This window comes from Entelurus aequoreus, linkage group LG17, assembly GCF_033978785.1.
Source record: "Entelurus aequoreus isolate RoL-2023_Sb linkage group LG17, RoL_Eaeq_v1.1, whole genome shotgun sequence".
Taxonomy (NCBI): Eukaryota; Metazoa; Chordata; class Actinopteri; order Syngnathiformes; family Syngnathidae; genus Entelurus; species Entelurus aequoreus.
This window is the reverse complement of record NC_084747.1, coordinates 12,721,586-12,741,946: the sequence shown is the minus strand read 5'-3', so window position 1 is coordinate 12,741,946 and position 20,361 is coordinate 12,721,586. Positions and strand designations below refer to the sequence as shown.

The following is a 20,361-nucleotide window of genomic DNA, read 5'->3' as shown; positions in this document are numbered from 1 at the left end:
TGGCGAAGGTTAACAATGCTGTGCTAATGACGCCATTGAAGCTAACTTAGCAACGGGACCTCACAGAGCTATGCTAAAAACATTAGCTCACCACCTACGCCAGCCAGCCCTCATCTACTCATCAACACCCGTGCTCACCTGCGTTCCAGCGATCGGCAGAAGGACGAAGGACTTCACCCGATGCGTTTGGCGGCCCGGAGACGTAGGAAGTCAAGGTGAGGTCGGCGGCTAGCGCGTCTGCTCTCCAACAAAGTCCTCCTGGTTGTGTTGCTGTAGTCCGCTGCTAATACACCGATCCCACCTACAACTGTCTTCTTTGCAGCCTTCATTGTTCATTAAAAAAATTGCAAAAGATGTCCAGAATACTGTGGAATTATGAAATGAAAACAGAGCTTTTTGTATAGGATTCTACGGGGTACCATAACTTCCGTTACTCTGACTTCGTCACGCGCATACGTCATCATACCGCGACGTTTCAGCCGGATATTTCCCGGGAAATTTTAAATGTCACTTTATAAGTTAACCCGGCCGTATTGGCATGTGTTGCAATGTTAAGATTTCATCATTGATATATAAACTATCAGACTGCGTGGTCGGTAGTAGTGGGTTTCAGTAGGCCTTTAACTCAGGAAGGCAATCCTGTGGCGTTTGGTAGTAGAGCTCTCACTCCTACCGAAAGAGGATACGCGCAGATAGAGAATTAATGTTTGGTTATTGTTTTTGGTATGGAAAAGTTCCATCAGTATACCTATGGCAGGAAAGTGACAGTGCAGAGTGATCACAAGCCACTAGAGAATATTATCAAAAAGCCACTCCTTAGTGCACCTAAAAGATTGCAGCGGATGCTACTTAGGCTACAAAAGTATGACATAAATGTTGTGTATTTGCCTGGGCGAGAAATGCTATTAGCGGATACTTTGAGTAGGGCATATTTGCCAGACAGCACGAAAGGAGATGTTGAGACTGAGGTCGAGATTGTTGGCCTCATAAACTCCAAGGCAATAAAGTTTATTTTCAATCCGAGACTCCATTAACGTCTTCCACATCAAACACTTGTCGTCTCATGCTGCTTCCTTAATTCCCTCACATATTAATTCGCCCCCCAACAACGTGACCAAACCGGAATCAAAAAATATATTCCCCACTCAATTGACATGGGTTTGTAACAAAAATAAAGTTAACATAAACTTGCATTAATCAACCCAAGGAAATACCTTTTTAATCACATTTTGTGTACAATATGAATTCATCTTTATGCATTGTATTTATTTATTCTCACCAACTATGACATTATATATCAAATATACATGTTGCTTCTGTCAGCAGCTACACTGACATTGATGTGTCTCTGAGAACTGAACACATTTTTATAACTTATAACAAAATGTGTTTATACAGTAACCTGCTCACATGAGTCACATTACAGCAGGGGTGTCAAACGCATTTTAGCTCAGGGGCCGCATGGAGGAAAATCTATTTCCAAGTGGGCGGGACGGTTAAAATCATGGCATGATAACTTAAAAATACGACTACGACAACTTCAAGTTATTTTCTTTATTTTACTTCGGCCCAAAATAGAACAAGCACATTCTGAAAATGTACATATCACAAATAATCCTCTTGACAAAACACTTCAAGTTAGTTGAACATTTAGAAGGGAAAAATGGTGCATTTTTAAAAACACCTTGAAGAACACAATGAACTTAGACTTAATCTCAGTGTTTCTACAAAGCAATTAAACTTTAAGTCACAACCCATCTAGGATTGAACAAAAAACTAAATAAAGCATGAATAAAAACTATTCTATGTATCAACTACCTCATTTGTCATTTCCACATATTAATCCTGTGCTAACTCAACAAACCATACAAACGGAGGTAGAAACTATTCAAGAGTGTTAAGTTACTTCCTGTCTTCTAGACATAATGTGTATTGATAGAAAAATAAAAGCTGTGCAATGTGTGAACAATTTAAACAAAACACAAATAAATAGTTAAAATACTGACAGTTAATTGTTCATTTGTCTCTGATTTTCACATCAATCAGTCGGAGGAGAAAAAGTTGCTACTTGGTTATGCAAACAGTTAACCAGCATCAGTTTTGATACATCTCAACTTTGCAGTGAAAAAGGGTGTAGTGCAGGTTTTTGAGCGTGCACAAACTTGACACATGAGGCCCCAGGTCCCTGGACTGAAGAAGGAGTAACCAAGCACTTGAAGCATCATCTATCTTACTGTTCAGGAAGGTTTCAGATACAGGGAAGACATGGGGTCATGAGTACATAAGATTATACTTCCAGTGAGGAGGTCCTGGGTAGGGTGGATGTCACCACATATGAGCAACATACCACAAACTAAACAGCTAATTGGTTATTTTCCCTTGTGTGTTCTTATGTGTTTGACTACATCTGCATTATGTGGGAACCTTTTACAGCACACTGAACAACTAAATGGTTTTTTACCTGTGTGTGTTCTCTTGTGTCGAGTCAAATGGCTCTTATCAGTAAAGCTTTTGCCACAAACTGAACACTTATATGGTTTTTCACCTGTGTGTGTTCTCATGTGTCCAGTCAAATGGCTCTTAACAGAAACGCTTTTGCCACAAACTGAACAATTAAATGGTTTCTCACCTGTGTGTGTTTTCATGTGTCGATTCAAATAACTCTTATCAGAAAAGCTTTTGCCACAAACTGAACACTTATATGGTTTTTCACCTCTGTGTGTTCTCATGTGTCCAGTCAAATGGCTCTTAACAAAAAAGCTTTTGCCACAAACTGAACAACTAAATGGTTTTTCACCTGTGTGTGTTTTCATGTGTCGATTCAAATAACTCTTATCAGAAAAGCTTTTGCCACAAACTGAACACTTGTATGGTTTTTCACCTGTGTGTGTTCTCATGTGTCCAGTCAAATTGCTCTTAACAGAAAAGCTTTTGCCACAAACTGAACAACTAAATGGTTTTTCACCTGTGTGTGTTTTCATGTGTTGAGTCAAATGGCTTTTTTGAGAAAAGCTTTCGCCACAAACTGAACACTTATATGGTTTTTCACCTGTGTGTGTTCTCAAGTGTTGAGTCAAATGGCTTATTTGAGAATAGCTTTCGCCACAAACTGAACACTTATATGGTTTTTCACCTGTGTGTGTTCTCATGTGTTGAGTCAAATGGCTTTTTCGAGAAAAGCTTTTGCCACAAACTGAACAACTAAATGGTTTTTCTCCTGTGTGTGTTTTCATGTGTTGAGTCAAATGGCTTTTTTGAGAATAGCTTTCGCCACACACTGAACACTTATATGGTTTTTCACCTGTGTGTGTTCTCATGTGTCGAGTCAAATGGCTCATTTGAGTAAATCTTTTAGCACAAACTGAGCAGCTCAAACATGTTTTACCTCTCTTCTTTGAAGAGCATTCAGAGTGTTTGTTGTCAATGTGAGTCCTCATATCACCTTCACAGTCTGTATCGCTGCTCAAAGTTACTTCAACCTCATCTTCAGCCTCACTATCTGATAGTGGCGCTAAGAGGTTGTCTACTTGTGGTTTCTCTTCATCATCTTCAGTCTTCACAGAGATAATACTCAGTGGAAACTTGGTGTAATCAGCTTCCTCTCGTCCTAGAAGACACTCTCCCTCCTGAGTGATGCAGAGTTCCTCCTCTTCCTTTTTAATGCAGGGTGGTTGTGGAGTCTCCTGCTTCAAAGTGGAGCTCCCCCCTAACTGAGGGGAAACTTCTTCTGGATTACCGATCAGCTGCTGGACGTCTGCAAGACACAAACAACAAAAACACACTTTCTTCTATGTACTGTATGTGTGTGTAGTAGGGTTGTACAGTATACTGCTACTAATAAAGTATCGCGGTACTAATCAATTGAAATCGGTACTATACCACCTTTGAAAAGTACCGGTACCGTTCATTCATCTGAATGCTGTTGTGCGGCGGTGACTACAGAGCCGAGGCGCATGATGTTGAGTGTGTCAAAACGCACACACAAAGTGCATACAAGCAATAACATGGTGGAGAGGAAGAAAGGCAACAAACAACAATTCTACTGGTTAATAAAGAGGGTGCGTGAAGTGCAATATGGAGGTATTTGGGCTTCTAAACTAACAATAAAGGTGACACTTTAAAGGCCTACTGAAAGCCACTACTACCGACCACGCAGTCTGATAGTTTATATATCAATGATGAAATCTTAACATTGCAACACATGCCAATACGGCCAGGTTAACTTATAAAGTGACATTTAAAATTTCCCGGGAAATATTCGGCTGAAAATTTGCGGTATGATGACGTATGCGCGTGACGAAGTCAGAGTAACGGAAGTTATGGTACCCCGTAGAATCCTATACAAAAAGCTCTGTTTTCATTTCATAATTCCACAGTATTCTGGACATCTTTTGCAATTTGTTTAATGAACAATGAAGGCTGCAAAGAAGACAGTTGTAGGTGGGATCGGTGTATTAGCAGCGGACTACAGCAACACAACCAGGAGGACTTTGTTGGAGCGCTAGCCGCGCTAGCCGCGCTAGCCGCGCTAGCCGCCGACCTCACCTTGACTTCCTACGTCTCCGGGCCGCCAAACGCATCGGGTGAAGTCCTTCGTCCTTCTGCCGATCGCTGGAACGCAGGTGTGCACGGGTGTTGATTAGCAGATGAGGGCTGGCTGGCATAGGTGGAGAGCTAATATTTTTAGCATAGCTCTGTGCAGTCTGGTTGCTAAGTTAGCTTCAATGGCGTCATTAGCACAGCATTGTTAACCTTCGCCAGCCTGGAAAGCATTAACCGTGTATTTACATGTCCACGGTTTAATAGTATTGTTGATTTTCTATCTATCCTTCCAGTCAGGGGTTTATTTTCTTTGTTTCTATATGCAGTTAAAGTACGATGCTATCACGTTAGCTCGTAGCTAAAGCATTTCGCCGATGTATTGTCGTGGAGATAAAAGGCACTGAATGTCCATTTCGCGTTCTCGACTCTCATTTTCAAGAGGATATAGTATCTTTCATCCTCGCTCAAATTAATGGGGTAATTGTCACTTTCTCGGTCCGAATGTCTCTCGCTCCATTGTAAACAATGTGGAATTGTGAGGAATACTAGCTCCTGTGACGTCACGCTACTTCCGGTACAGGCAAGGCTTTTTTAATCAGCGAGCAAAAGTTGCGAACTTTATCGTCGATTTTCTCTACTAAATCCTTTCAGCAAAAATATGGCAATATCGCGAAATGATCAAGTATGACACATAGAATGGATCTGCTATTCCCGTTTAAATTAAAAAAAATCATTTCAGTAGGCCTTTAAACACGGAGCCACCGCTCTGCAAGGGTTGCTTTACACCTTTCCTGTTTGTGGGCTCCCAGACCGTGGTCGAGGAGCGCAGGGGAGACGTTCCCTCCAGGGCCCATGTTTTGTCGGGGGTAACACTGGGTCCATAAAGCTCCGCTCTTTGGTCGGAAGGACGAGGCCGTCGATTAGTTACAACTTGCTCACTTTATTTATTATTTCCACAGGGCACAACCGGACATCCACCATGCTATTAACACTCCTGCACATGCTGCCACTACCTCTCCTTACTCGCCCACTCACTTACTCACGTCACTCACCCCACATACTGCCACTCTTAAAGGTGCACACACACATACACTACTCTCAAAACAGCTGCTTTAAAACACGCCTTGTGGTGATTAGTATTACCAACTTTGCTTCAGACTTAGGTCAACATTTAAATAATAAGCATTCAGATCTGCACAAGGAGTTTAAATAGTGACAGGTATAATGTAGTTGTTACACCTGTCCTTCTGCTCTCTCTTTACTCGCCCGCTCACTCACTGATGTCACTCAGACAACACGTTGACATTCTCACAAACACACATACTACTCTCATAAGTTAACCAGCTCCCCTGCTGTGCACATGTAGATACGTAGACGCGCACACAGCTGCTTGGCTTGATGCCAAATATTAGCACAGTTAAAACTGCCCAATTAGCAGTCAACTAATGCAAGTGAAATGACTACATTTTGTAACAAATTCCTACAATTTGTGTTTTGTCTTTAATAAATGTGTTTTACCTGCTACATGGCTTATCTGTGTACATTTATTTGGAAAAGTATCCATACATTTAAGTTAAAGTTAAAGTACCACCGGTACGGTACTAAATTATTGGTATGGGGACAACCCTAGTGTGTAGTGTTTCAAGGCCATTCATTTAGTGCCTTGCCAGAATGATGGATCAATGTTTACATGACTTGTCATAGACTCAGAAAAGCTAAGCTAGAGTCACAGAAAGTAGAAAACAATTGCTTCGACAATATTGAAATACAGATTTGTAAGACTAAAAAAGATAATATCTATCTGAAAGAAGTCTGTAGTTAAGAAGTAGAGGACTTTTTTACATATTATATGCAAGAAAAATAATGATTTTATTTATTAATTTGTTTTTGACACAATTTGTCCAATAAATTATAACTGGCATCTAGTGTAAATATTTACCACATTTACTTTAAGCTCTTTACATTTACATTTTTCAGTGACTTTGTAAAAATCACAGTAAAACTCCATGTCACAATATTACAATAGACTATTGTTGTCAGAGTTTGTAGGTGGCGAACCCCAAGATGCAGAGACGGCAGGCATTGAACAGGAAAACATGATTTAATTAAACACTATAGCAAAAAACAAACAAACTGTTAGGGACAACCCTGACAATTGTATCGTGACTCAAGTACCGTGACACATAGTTTATCATGAAGTCCTTGCCAATACCTCGTCTAGGGCTGGACAATTATGGCAAAACATAATAATCACAATTATTTAGAGTGATTTTGGAATCACGATAAATAACACCATTATTTATTAATTTGAAAACGTAAAAACAGTACCACCAAAACTCAATTTTAAATATAATCTAAAAGAACAACCAGATATACATTAGTAACAAATAAATAACACGTAATCTAACAATCATAGTAACAATAAATTAAGATGATTATAGCAATATTTTTTTTCCAGCCCTTAATTAGCAATCTATTTTCTCTTTTTGTAGCGTTTGATGGACGCTACGTCACTACATGGGTCGAAAAAAGCTAAGCTACAGGAATCACTACGGGTTCAAAAAGTAGCGAGGCTAACGCCACGCTACTGGGAACTGTAGTTAAGCTACATAGCGTCGCTACTTGTTGTGCACTACTGCCCATCACTCATTGTGACTCGTAAATAAACGCTAGCAAAAGTCAGCTAACAATGCAGGTAATGGGGATGCACTCTATTTCGCCTATAAAAAACTCTAACAAATAGCCAAAAGCTTCCATTAACTTTTTATATACACGCTGTAAGTAGATATGTAATGTAATAACAGGCACATTCATAATAACATGCAATATTTACGTATTTTCATCATTTTTTATCATTTTAACACCTCTAAAGGCCTTAGTGGCCACATGCGTGGACAACACCTTTTAGCTCGTATTTCCAAAATTGTGTACACTACTGAATTGGGGTCTTATGGCCCTTATGTGAACACTTATACTGCCATCTGATGGTGTCAGAAGAGTATAACATACAATGGAATTTGGGGGAAAAAGTGTAAAAATAAGAATTGTCATGTCACTAAACATAAAGTACACGTTTGCTACTTTTGGACTAAGTACATCATATCAAAAGATGATTCTTAGTTTTTATTCTAATTATGGTCCAATAAGCCCAAATAGCAAAGAGAAATAAAAAAAAGCATGGAAACAAACAGCTTGGGCCTTAAGATTAAGCAAACGGCGGCGCATTATTTTCACAGACGCATCACAACGTTCGCTATTTCCTTCAACAACACCACCAACTATTACTAATAAAGGCAGACTTCATGAGTGCCATCAAAGAATACTTTGGGACAAATTATGATCCAGAACCTTATATTTTTGAGCCTGGATTTAAGGAGGATGAGCTACAAGTTTTAGAAGCTGAGTGATAAGCAGATAAAGCAAGAAGCACTATTGCTAAGTGCAAAACAAAAAAATTACAAAGTGTATACCATCCAATCTCGATTCATATAATTTTTTTAAATTTAAAGGCAGATTGTCCCGTGCAGGATAATAGCGAGTACAGTTGCATCCCTACTATTTACTACCACAGTATCTTGTAACAGACATTTCCGCCATGTTTGATGGAGGTAATATATGCTCACAGCTGACAACTGTCATTTTGTTCATATCTATAATTGTGTTTACTAGAGGTGTAACGGTACAGGTCACCCACGCTTCGGTCCGTACCTGGTTTTAGGACCACAGTTTTGCTTATTTTCTGTACATTTTGTGGGGGTTTTTCCTCTTTTTTTTGCTTGTCATCACAAACATTCTGCAGGAAACAAAGTATCAGTGGTGTACTGAATACTGTAGGATTTTTATTTCAAGTTAACATTTACTAAACAATATTTTCAAATAATACACTATTTATATAATCGAATTACTTGAAAACGTCAGAACTTTTTACCAGTGCTTGGAAAAAGGCAAGTGGTGCCCCGATTTAATATTTATTAAAAGTACACGTGTACCAACACATTAAACAAGTTTAATGATTATTTCAGGGACAAAATGTTTTAATCCACAAACTCAAAAATTCTTTAAAAAAAGAGTGTCTGCAGAGTTTTTAGTACAAAAATATTTACATGTAAAAATGCCTTTTTCTGATAAAATTAGTGGGTGTGTTTAATCTCCCAGTTAGGACGAATACAGTAGTTCAGTCACACACACATTCACACACACACAGGATCACGGTCATTAAAGGCGGATTCACGCAGGATTATATCAAGTATCGTTGCTTGCCTACTGTTTACTACTGCGGTAACTTCTAACAGACATTTCCGACATTTTGGATCGAGGTTCTTTTTTACATTGTTCAACAAAGTCGGTTAATTACTATTTTTAGGGCTTGGAATTCAAACAGCTTTCAAATGAGGGAACGCAACACACTCACCTTCATCTTCGCTTTTCAGATTGTTCTCCGTTGGTGGCGCTGATTCTCTTTCATGTTCTCTTTTAGCGGACGTCGCCATCTTAGCATAGCAGTAGTCGTCCATCTTCTATCACGTCTTCAATCTTCACTTCAGATAACACGCCGTCGCTCCACACTCAAAGTCCGTTTGGTGGGCTTAAGAAAAAGTGAATAGTTGAGGTATTTGATGCTTTTTTTGAATGTATAAGATCGTAAATGTGAAACTTCTCCGGAAAGCCACGCCGCTTAGTCCGCCATCTTGGACTTTCCGCTTTACCACTGTTCCATGTGTTTGCGCATGCGCCAGAAGTTTGCAACTTCCGATCGACAACTGCACTTTAAAAAATAAAATACCTTTTAAATAACTAACGGCTCCTTTCATCTGTTATTACATTTCTGGCTCATAATTGAAGTGCTCCTTGTCGCGAAAACATTTTTGGTATCAAAATACTTTGGAGATAGAAATGAAACAAAAATCGACAATAGAATAGAATAGAATAGAAAGTACTTTATTGATCCCTGGGGGAAATTCAGCACCACAGTTCGCTCACAATAGACAAGAATAATAATAAATAATATAATACATATAATATATTATATATATAATATATAAATATTAGAAATATATTCTACATATACTCTACATTTAAAGGCCTACTGAAATGAATTTTTTAAATTCAAACGGGGATAGCAGATCTATTCTATGTGTCATACTTGATCATTTCGCGATATTGCCATATTTTTGCTGAAAGGATTTAGTATAGAACAACGACGATAAAGATTGCAACTTTTGGTATCTGATAAAAAAAAAGGCTTGCCCCTACCGGAAGTAGCGTGACGTAGTCAGTTGAACATATACGCAAAGTTCCCTATTGTTTACAATGATGGCCGCATGAAGTGAGAGAGATTCGGACCGAGAAAGCGACAATTTCCCCATTAATTTGAGCGAGGATGAAAGATTTGTGGATGAGTAAAGTGCAAGTGAAGGACTAGTGGGGAGTTGAAGCTATTCAGATAGGGAAGATGCTGTGAGAGCCGGGGGTGACCTGATATTCAGCTGGGAATGACTACAACAGTAAATAAACACAAGACATATATATACTCTATTAGCCACAACACAACCAGGCTTATATTTAATATGCCACAAATTAATCCTGCATAAAAACACCTGCGTGTTTGTTATGCTAGCTCCTAGCTCCTCTGCTAGCTCCTAGCTCCATAGAACACGCCAATACAATTCAAACACCTGATCAACACACACAATCACTCAGCCCAAAAGACCGTTCACCTAACCCAAGGTTCATAAAGCTTATATATTTTTAAAAAGTTACGTACGTGACGCGCACATACGGTCAAACTATCAAATGTTTAGCAGCCAAGGCTGCATACTCACGGTACCTGATATTCAGCTGGGAATGACTACAACAGTAAATAAACACAAGACATATATATACTCTATTAGCCACAACACAACCAGGCTTATATTTAATATACCACAAATTAATCCTGCATAAAAACACCTGCGTGTTTGTTATGCTAGCTCCTAGCTCCTATGCTAGCTCCTAGCTCCATAGAACACGCCGATACAATTCAAACACCTGATCAACACACACAATCACTCAGCCCAAAAGACCGTTCACCTAACCCAAGGTTCATAAAGCTTATATATTTTAAAAAAGTTACGTACATACGCAAAAAAAAGTTGCGCACATACGGTCAAGCGATCAAATGTTTAGAAGCCAAAGCTGCATACTCACAGTAGCACGTCTGCGTCTTTGTCATCCAAATCAAAGTAATCCTGGTAAGAGTCTGTGTTGTCCCAGTTCTCTACAGGCGTCTGTGTATCGAAGTCAAAAGTCCTCCTGGTTAGAGTCTCTGTTATCCGAGTTCTTCCATCTTGACTGCATCTTTCGGGAATGTAAACAAAGAAGCGCCGGCTGTGTACTGTTGTTGCTGACTACGTTCGAAAAATACGTCCATTTCGCACCGACAACTTTCTTCTTTGCTTGCTCAGCTTCCTTCTCCATAATGCAATGAACATGATTGCAACAGATTCACGAACACAGATGTCCAGAATACTGTGGAATTATGAAATGAAAACAGATCTTTTTCGTATTGGCTTCAATGTGGAAGGCATACCCGTGTTCGCCGGGCTACGTCACGCGCATACGTCACGCGCATACATCATCCTCAGAGGCGTTTCGAACCGGAAGTTTAGCGGCAAATTTAAGATGTCACTTTATAAGTTAACCCGGCCGTATTGGCATGTGTTATAATGTTAAGATTTCATCATTGATATATAAACTATCAGACTGCGTGGTCGGTAGTAGTGGGTTTCAGTAGGCCTTTAAGTGCAGTCAAAAAAGCATACTTGCCAACCTTGAGACCTCCGATTCCAGGAGGTGGGGAGTGGGGGTGGGGTGGGGCGTGGTTGGGGGAGGGGGGCGTGGTTAATATGGGAGGAGTATATTACAGCTAGAATTCACCAACTCGAGTATTTCATATATATATATATATATATATATATATATATATATATATATATATATATATATATATATATTCTATTATACATATAAATAAAAGAAATACTTGAATTTCAGTGAATTCTAGGTATATATATATATATATATATATATATATATATATATATATATATATATATTTATGTTATTATACATATACATAAAAGAAATACTTGAATTTCAGTGTACCGGAGGCTAACCAGTAGATGGCAGTATTGTCCTGTTTAAGAGTGTCACAACATTGCTGTTTACGGCAGACGAACTGCTTTACGGTAGCGAAAACGTGACTGCTGTTGTTGTGTGTTGTTACAGCGCTGGGAGGACGTTAATGAAACTGCCTAACAATAAACCCACATAAGAAACCAAGAACTCGCCCTCGATCATTCTACAGTTATAACGTGATTGGGCAGGCACGCTGTTTATATTGTGGGAAAGCGGACGTGAAAACAGACTGTCGCCGCTGTCCCCACTCAGGTCCGCATTGAGCTGGAGGGGGCGGGGCCTCCAGCTCCGGCTGAATTCCGGGAGTTTATCGGGAGAAAATTTCTTCCGGGAGGTTATCGGGAGAGGCACTGAATTCCGGGGGTCTCCCGGTAAAACCGGGAGGGTTGGCAAGTATGCAAAAAGGAACATATGCATTATACAGTCTGATGGCTGTCGGTATGAAGGACCTACTGTGTCGTTCCGTGTTGCATTTTGGGAGTCTGAGCCTTCCACTGAACGTGCTCATTCTCCCCGCAAGGTCCGAGTGTAGTGGGTGGTGAGGTGTTGTCCATAAAGCTAGGAGCTTTGCTAGACTTCTCCTCTCTGACACCACCGCCAGAGAGTCTAGCTCCACTCCCACCACGTTACTGGCCTTCTCTACCAACTTGTCCAGTCTGTTTGCGTCCCTCGCTCTCAGCCCGCTGCCCCAGCAGGCCACGGCGTACAAGAAGGCGCCCGCCACCACCGACTCGTAGCAAAAGTGTTCACAGTGTGCGATGTCAAGCATGGCTCTTGGCATGTGAAGCTGAGCGAAGAATCCAGCTACGTCACAACCTTTGCTACTCCATTTGGCCGGTTCCGTTGGCTCAGAATGTCGATGGGAATCAGTCCGGCTCCTGAAGCTTTTCAAAGAAAACTCATACAGGCGCTTGAGGGTCTGCATGGTATATATGTTATTGCTGATGATGTGCTTATTACTGGGGAAGGTGAGACAAAGGAAGAAGCAGAAAGAAATCATGATGCAACCTTGAGGTGTTTCCTGACTAGATGCAGGGAGAAAAACATTAGACTAAATGCAGACAAGTTTAAACTGAGGCAACAGTCAGTGCCATACATTGGTCATCTGCTGACTGCAGATGGTCTTCAGATTGACCTTGATAAAGTGCGAGCAATTAGCGAACTGCCCCGTCCAACTGATGTTAAAGGGGTACCGAGGCTTGTAGGTATGGTAAACTACTTGTCCAAATTTTTCGATCATCTATCTGATGACTGTGAAGTTTTGAGACAACTTACACACAGAGACAATATGTGGGAATGGACAGATGTGCAAGAGTCAGCATTCCAGAGACTTAAAGACAAAATAACTAAGGCACCGGTGTTAAAGTATTATGACCAGGATATGGAACTGACACTACAGTGAGATGCGTCAGACACTGGCCTAGGGGCTGCTTTAAAGGCCTACTGAAACGATTTTTTAAAATTTAAACGGGAATAGCAGATCCATTCTATGTGTCATACTTGATCATTTCGCGATATTGCCATATTTTTGCTGAAAGGATTTAGTAGAGAAAATCGACGATAAAGTTCGCAACTTTTGCTCGCTGATAAAAAAAAGCCTTGCCTGTACCGGAAGTAGCGTGACGTCACAGGAGCTAGTATTCCTCACAATTCCCCGTTGTTTACAATGGAGCGAGAGAGATTCGGACCGAGAAAGTGATGATTACCCCATTAATTTGAGCGAGGATGAAAGATTCGTAGATGAGGAACGTTACAGTGAAGGACTTGAGAGGCAGTGATGGACGTATCTTTTTTCGCTCTGACCGTAACTTAGGTACAAGCTGGCTCATTGGATTCCACACTCTCCTTTTTTTATTGTGGATCACGGATTTGTATTTTAAACCACCTGGGATACTATATCCTCTTGAAAATGAGAGTCGAGAACGCGAAATGGACATTCAGTGCCTTTTATCTCCACGACAATACATCGGCGAAATGCTTTAGCTACGAGCTAACGTGATAGCATCGTGCTTTAACTGCATGTAGAAACAAAAAAATAAACCCCTGACTGGAAGGATAGATAGAAAATCAACAATACTATTAAACCGTGGACATGTAAATACACGGTTAATGCTTTCCAGGCTGGCGAAGGTTAACAATGCTGTGCTAACGACGCCATTGAAGCTAACTTAGCAACTTAGCAACGGGACCTCACAGAGCTATGCTAAAAACATTAGCTCTCCACCTACGCCAGCCAGCCCTCATCTACTCATCAACACCCGTATTCACCTGCGTTCCAGCGATCGGCAGAAGGACGAAGGACTTCACCCGATGCGTTTGGCGGCCCGGAGACGTAGGAAGTCAAGGTGAGGTCGACGGCTAGCGCGGCTAGCGCGGCTAGCGCGGCTAGCGCGGCTAGCGCTCCAACAAAGTCCTCTTGGTTGTGTTGCTGTAGTCCGCTGCTAATACACCGATCCCACCTACAACTGTCTTCTTTGCAGCCTTCATTGTTCATTAAACAAATTGCAAAAGATGTCCAGAATACTGTGGAATTATGAAATGAAAACAGAGCTTTTTGTATAGGATTCTACGGGGTACCGTAACTTCCATTACTCTGACTTCGTCACGCGCATACGTCATCATACCGCGACGTTTCAGCCGGATATTTCCCGGGAAATTTTAAATGTCACTTTATAAGTTAACCCGGCCGTATTGGCATGTGTTGCAATGTTAAGATTTCATCATTGACATATAAACTATCAGACTGCGTGGTCGGTAGTAGTGGCTTTCAGTAGGCCTTTAACTCAGGAAGGCAATCCTGTGGCGTTTGGTAGTAGAGCTCTCACTCCTACCGAAAGAGGATACGCACAGATAGAGAAGGAATGTTTGGTTATTGTTTTTGGTATGGAGAAGTTCCATCAGTATACCTATGGCAGGAAAGTGACAGTGCAGAGTGATCACAAGCCACTCGAGAATATTCTCAAAAAGCCACTCCTTAGTGCACCTAAAAGATTGCAGCGGATGCTACTTAGGCTACAAAAGTATGACATAAATGTTGTGTATTTGCCTGGGCGAGAAATGCTACTAGCGGATACTTTGAGTAGGGCATATTTGCCAGACAGCACGAAAGGAGATGTTGAGACTGAGGTTGAGATTGTTGGCCTCATAAACTCCAAGGGAATAAAGTTTATTTTCAATCAGAGACTCTATTAACGTCTTCCACATCAAACACTTGTCGTCTCATGCTGCTTCCTTAATTCCCTCACATATTAATTCGTCCCCCAACAACGTGACCAAACCGGAATCAAAAAATATATTCCCCACTCAATTGACATGGGTTTGTAACAAAAATAAAGTTAACATAAACTTGCATTAATCAACCCAAGGAAATACCTTTTTAATCACATTATGTGTACAATATGAATTCATCTTTATGCATTGTATTTATTTATTCTCACCAACTATGACATTATATATCAAATATACATGTTGCTTCTGTCAGCAGCTACACTGACATTGATGTGTCTCTGAGAACTGAACACATTTTTGTAACTTATAACAAAATGTGTTTATACAGTAACCTGCTCACATGAGTCACATTACAGCAGGGGTGTCAAACTCATTTTAGCTCAGGGGCCGCATGGAGGAAAATCTATTTCCACGTGGGCGGGACATGTAAAATCATGACATGATAACTTAAAAATAAGACTACGACAACTTCAAGTTGTTTTCTTTATTTTACTTCGGCCCAAAATAGAACAAGCACATTCTGAAAATGTACATATCACAAATAATCCTCTTGACAAAACACTTCAAGTTAGTTGAACATTTAGAAGGGAAAAATGGTGCATTTTCAAAAACACCTTGAAGAACACAATGAACTTAGACTTAATCTCAGTGTTTCTACAAAGCAATTAAACTTTAAGTCACAACCCATCTAGGATTGAACAAAAAACTAAATAAAGCATGAATAAAAACTATTCTATGTATCAACTACCTCATTTGTCATTTCCACATATTAATCCTGTGCTAACTCAACAAACCATACAAACTGAGGTAGAAACTATTCAAGAGTGTTGAGTTACTTCCTGTCTTCTAGACATAATGTGTATTGATAGAAAAATAAAAGCTGTGCAATGTATTAATAATTTCAACAAAGCACAAATAAAAAGTTAAAAGACTGACAGTATTGCAGTAAATCACACACTGTTCACTTTCTTTACATTTGCACAGAAGACAATCATTTTCACAGAACTATATCAGTGTGCAGTGTCTCATGCTGCATTTTAAGTGGGGTTACTGATTGCTTATTTTACTCCTGTTTTACGTTGGGTGGAGGGGGAGGAGTCACAGCCCCGCTTTACCGTGTACCTTTTGCTTGGTATACTTGCTCGCCCCGGTATAAACTATTTGCTTGCCTAACAGAATTGCTATTGCGACATCCAGTGGACACATTTAGAACAGCAGTTTATTTAATTAAAAAATGCAGCTGAATTTTACACTTCGCAAACTCATCTGGCGGGCCGGATTGAACCTGTTATGCCCGAATGTCGAGGGAGGTGGGGGTTGGGGGTTAATTGTTCATTTGTCTCTGATTTGCACATCAATCAGTCTGAGGAGTAAAAGTTGGCACTTGGTCATGCAAACAGTTACCCAGCATCACAACGTCAGTTTTGATACATCTCAACTTTGCAGTGAAAAAGGGTGTAGTGCAGGTTTTTGAGCGTGCACAAACTTGACACATGAGGCCCCAGGTCCCTGCACTGAAGAAGGAGTAACCAAGCACTTGAAGCATCATCTATCTTACTGTTCAGGAAGGTTTCAGATACAGAGAAGACATGGGGTCATGAGTAGATACGATTATGCTCCAAATAAGCCAAGCTTGTATGAATACCTCAGATATTTGTGAAAGAAGCAGTGAGGAGGTCCTGGGTTGGGTGGATGTCACCACATATGAGCAACATACCACAAACGAAACAGCTAATTGGTTATTTTCCCTTGTGTGTTCTCATGTGTTTTACTGCGTCTGCATTACGTGGGAACCTTTTACAGCACACTGAACAACTAAATGGTTTTTTACCTGTGTGTGTTCTCTTGTGTCGAGTCAAATGGCTCTTATCAGAAAAGCTTTTGCCACAAACTGAACACTTATATGGTTTTTCACCTGTGTGTGTTCTCATGTGTCCAGTCAAATGGCCCTTAACAGAAAAGCTTTTGCCACACTCTGAACAATTAAATGGTTTTTCACCTGTGTGTGTTCTCATGTGTTGAGTCAAACAGCTATTTTGAGAAAAGCTTTTGCCACAAACTGAACAATTAAAGGGTTTTTCACCTGTGTGTGTTCTCATGTGTCGAGTCAAACCGTTATTTTGAGAAAAACTTTCGCCACAAACTGAACACTTAAATACTTTTCCACCTGTGTGTGTTCTCATGTGTCGATTCAAATAACTGTTATCAGAAAAGCTTTTGCCACAAACTGAACACTTATATGGTTTTTCACCTGTGTGTGTTCTCATGTGTCCAGTCAAATGGCTCTTAACAGAAAAGCTTTTGCCACAAACTGAACAACTAAATGGTTTTTCACCTGTGTGTGTTCTCATGTGTTGACTCAAACGGCTCTTTAAAGAATAGTTTTTACCACAAATTGAACAGTTAAATGGTTTTTCACCTGTGTGTGATCTCATGTGTTGAGTCAAATTGCTTTTGTGAGAAAAGCTTACGCCACAAACTGAACACGTATATGGTTTTTCACCTGTGTGTGTTCTCATGTGTCCAGTCAAATAGCTCTTAACAGAAAAGCTTTTGCCACAAACTGAACAACTAAATGGTTTTTCACCTGTGTGTGTTGTCATGTGTCGGGTCAAATGGCTCATTTTAGTAAATCTTTTAGCACAAACTGAGCAGCTCAAACATTTTTTACCTCTCTTCTTTGAAGAGCATTCAGAGTGTTTGTTGTCAGTGTGAGTCCTCATATCACCTTCACAGTCTTTATCGCTGCTCAAAGGTTCTTCAACCTCGTCTTCAGCCTCACTATCTGATAGTGGAGCTAAGAAGTTGTCTACTTGTGGTTTCTCTTCATCATCTTCATTCTTCACAGAGAGAATACTCAGTGGAAACTTGGTATAATCAGCTTCCTCTCGTCCTAGAAGACACTCTACCTCCTGAGTGATGCGGAGTTCCTCCTCTTCCTTTTTAATGCAGGGTGGTTGTGGAGTCTCCTGCTTCAAAGTGGAGCTCCCCCCTAACTGAGGGGGAACTTCTTCTGGATTACCGATCAGCTGCTGGACGTCTGCAAGACACAAACAACAAAAACACAATTTCTTCTATGTACTGTATGTGTGTGTGTAGTAGGGTTGTACAGTATACTGCTACTAATAAAGTATTGTGATACTAATCAATTGAAATCGGTATTATAGCACCTTTGAAAAGTACCGGTACCGTTCTTTCATTTGAATGTCGCTGTGTGGCGGTGACTACAGAGCCGAGGCGCATGATGTTGAGTGTGTCAAAACGCACACACAAAGTGCATACAAGCAATAACATTGTGGAGAGGAAGAAAGGCAACAAAGGACAATTCTACTAGTTAATAAAGAGGGTGCGTGAAGTGCAATATGGAGGTATTTGGGCTTCTAAACTAACAATAAAGGTGACACTTTAAACAGGGAGCCGCCGCTCTGCAAGGGTTGCTTTACACCTTTCCTGTTTGTGTGCTCCCAGACCGTGGTCGAGGAGCACAGGGGAGACGTTCCCTCCAGGGCCCGTGTTTTGTCGGAGGTAACACTGGGTCCATAAAGCTCCGCTCTTTGGTCCGAGGGACGAGGCCGTCGATTAGTTACAACTTGCTAACTTTATTTATTATTTCCACAGGGCACAACCGGACATCCACCATGCTATTAACACTCCTGCACATGCTGCCACTACCTCTCCTTACTTGCACACTCACTTACTCACGTCACTCACCCCACATACTGCCACTCTTAAAGGTGCACACACACATACGCTACTCTCACAACAGCTGCTTTAAAACACGCCTTGCCAAATGTGGTGATTAGTATTACCACCTTTGCTTCAGACTTAGGTCAACTTTTAAATAATAAGCATTCAGATCTGCACAAGGAGTTTAAATAGTGACAGGTATAATGTAGTTGTTACACCTGTCCTGCTGCTCTCTTTACTCGCCCGCTCACTCACTGACTTCACTCAGACAACACGTTGACATTCTCACAAACACACATACTACTCTCATAAGTTAACCAGCTCCCCTGCTGTGCACATGTAGATACGTAGACGTGCACACAGCTGCTTAGCTTGATGCCAAATATTAGCGCAGTTAAAACTGTTCAATTAGCAGTCAACTAATGCAAGTGAAATGACTACATTTTGTAACAAATTCCTACAATTTGTGTTTTGGATTACCTGCTACATGGCTTATCTGTGTACATTTATCGATAGTTTCGTTTTTAGTACTTAATTAATAATTAATAATTGTATTTTTCTTAAAGCACAGACCAGGAGTGGCAACCATAAATCATGAATAATTTGATATCTCAGTCAAACTTAATTCATATTCTAATTTAATCCTTGATTATAGCAGACTATATGTAATATGGAAAATTGTAAATTGTTATTTGAGTGCAACAAGAAAAGCCCAATGTGTTTAATGCCTTTTATTTTATATTTTAACCTTGTAAAATTGTTATTTGACTGTGAGTGTTTAATGTAGTGTAAGATGTTCTGTTAACAAAGCTAAAGGCTAATCCTCAAAGAAGCGCTAATAAGGACTACGTTAAACTAGCCAGCGCCAGGCTGGATAATCCCTGCACACATAGCAATTCTCTTAGAATAATATACAACTCACATAATGTTTTTTCTGCGTCAGAGGTGGACATGCATTCTGCTGAGGTGGCAAACAATCTGAAAATTCCTGTCATATCAATTCCTAGATATGGTCGAAACTATTTAAAGTGCACTACGCATAATAAACGTAACATTATTAATATTGCTACTACGGATAATTTCAACAAACAATCCTCAAAACATCCCACTACCTATAATATGGGCTTTTTAAACATAAGATCATTATCTTCCAAAACGTTATTAGTTAATAAGGTCATTAGAGACAACAATCTTGACGTCGTTGGTCTAGCCGAGACCTGGCTCAAACCAGATGAGTTTTTTGCGCTGGGTGAGGCATCTCCTCCTAACTATACGAATGCACATGTTGCCCGTCCTCTTAAAAGGGGTGGGGGAGTCGCACTAATATACAACAAAAACTTTAACCTTACCTCGAACCCAAATAATAAATATAACTAGTTTGAGATGCTTACTATGAGGTTTGTCACAACGCTGCCTCTCCACCTGGCTGTTATCTACCGCCCCCCAAGGCCCTATTCGGACTTTATCAGTGAATTCTCAGAGTTCGTTGCTGATCTAGTGACGCACGCCGACAATATAATCATAATGGGAGACTTTAACATCCATATGAATACCCCATCGGACCCTCCGTGCGTGGCGTGGCGCTCCAGACTATAATTGATAGCTGTGGTCGTACACAAATAATAAATGAACCCACGCATCGCAACGGTAATACGATAGATCTAGTGCTTGTCAGGGGTGTCACCACCTCTAAAGTTACGATACTCCCGTACACTAAAGTAATGTCCG

The 20,361-nt window shown here is 40.4% G+C and overlaps 1 protein-coding gene across 4 annotated transcripts in view; it reads right to left on the bottom strand.

Annotated features, from left to right (window-relative positions):
* Positions 1 to 1,670: 1,670 nt before the first annotated feature.
* The window catches only part of LOC133632380 (gastrula zinc finger protein XlCGF57.1-like), a 72,462-nt gene continuing 53,771 nt past the window's right edge, over positions 1,671 to 20,361 (bottom strand). The window contains exons 1-2 of one of the 4 annotated variants that reach the window (XM_062024772.1): positions 8,954 to 9,119; positions 1,671 to 3,754 (exon numbers count right to left, since the gene is read on the bottom strand). In XM_062024772.1, coding sequence (XP_061880756.1) covers positions 2,370 to 3,754; positions 8,954 to 9,056 — 1,488 coding nt within the window. In that variant the 5' untranslated portion in view covers positions 9,057 to 9,119 and the 3' untranslated portion in view covers positions 1,671 to 2,369. Of the gene's footprint in view, positions 3,755 to 8,953; positions 9,120 to 15,590; positions 17,581 to 20,361 lie in introns of those variants that run through there. The other 3 variants (XM_062024771.1, XM_062024774.1, XM_062024773.1) reach the window with 3 other exon arrangements.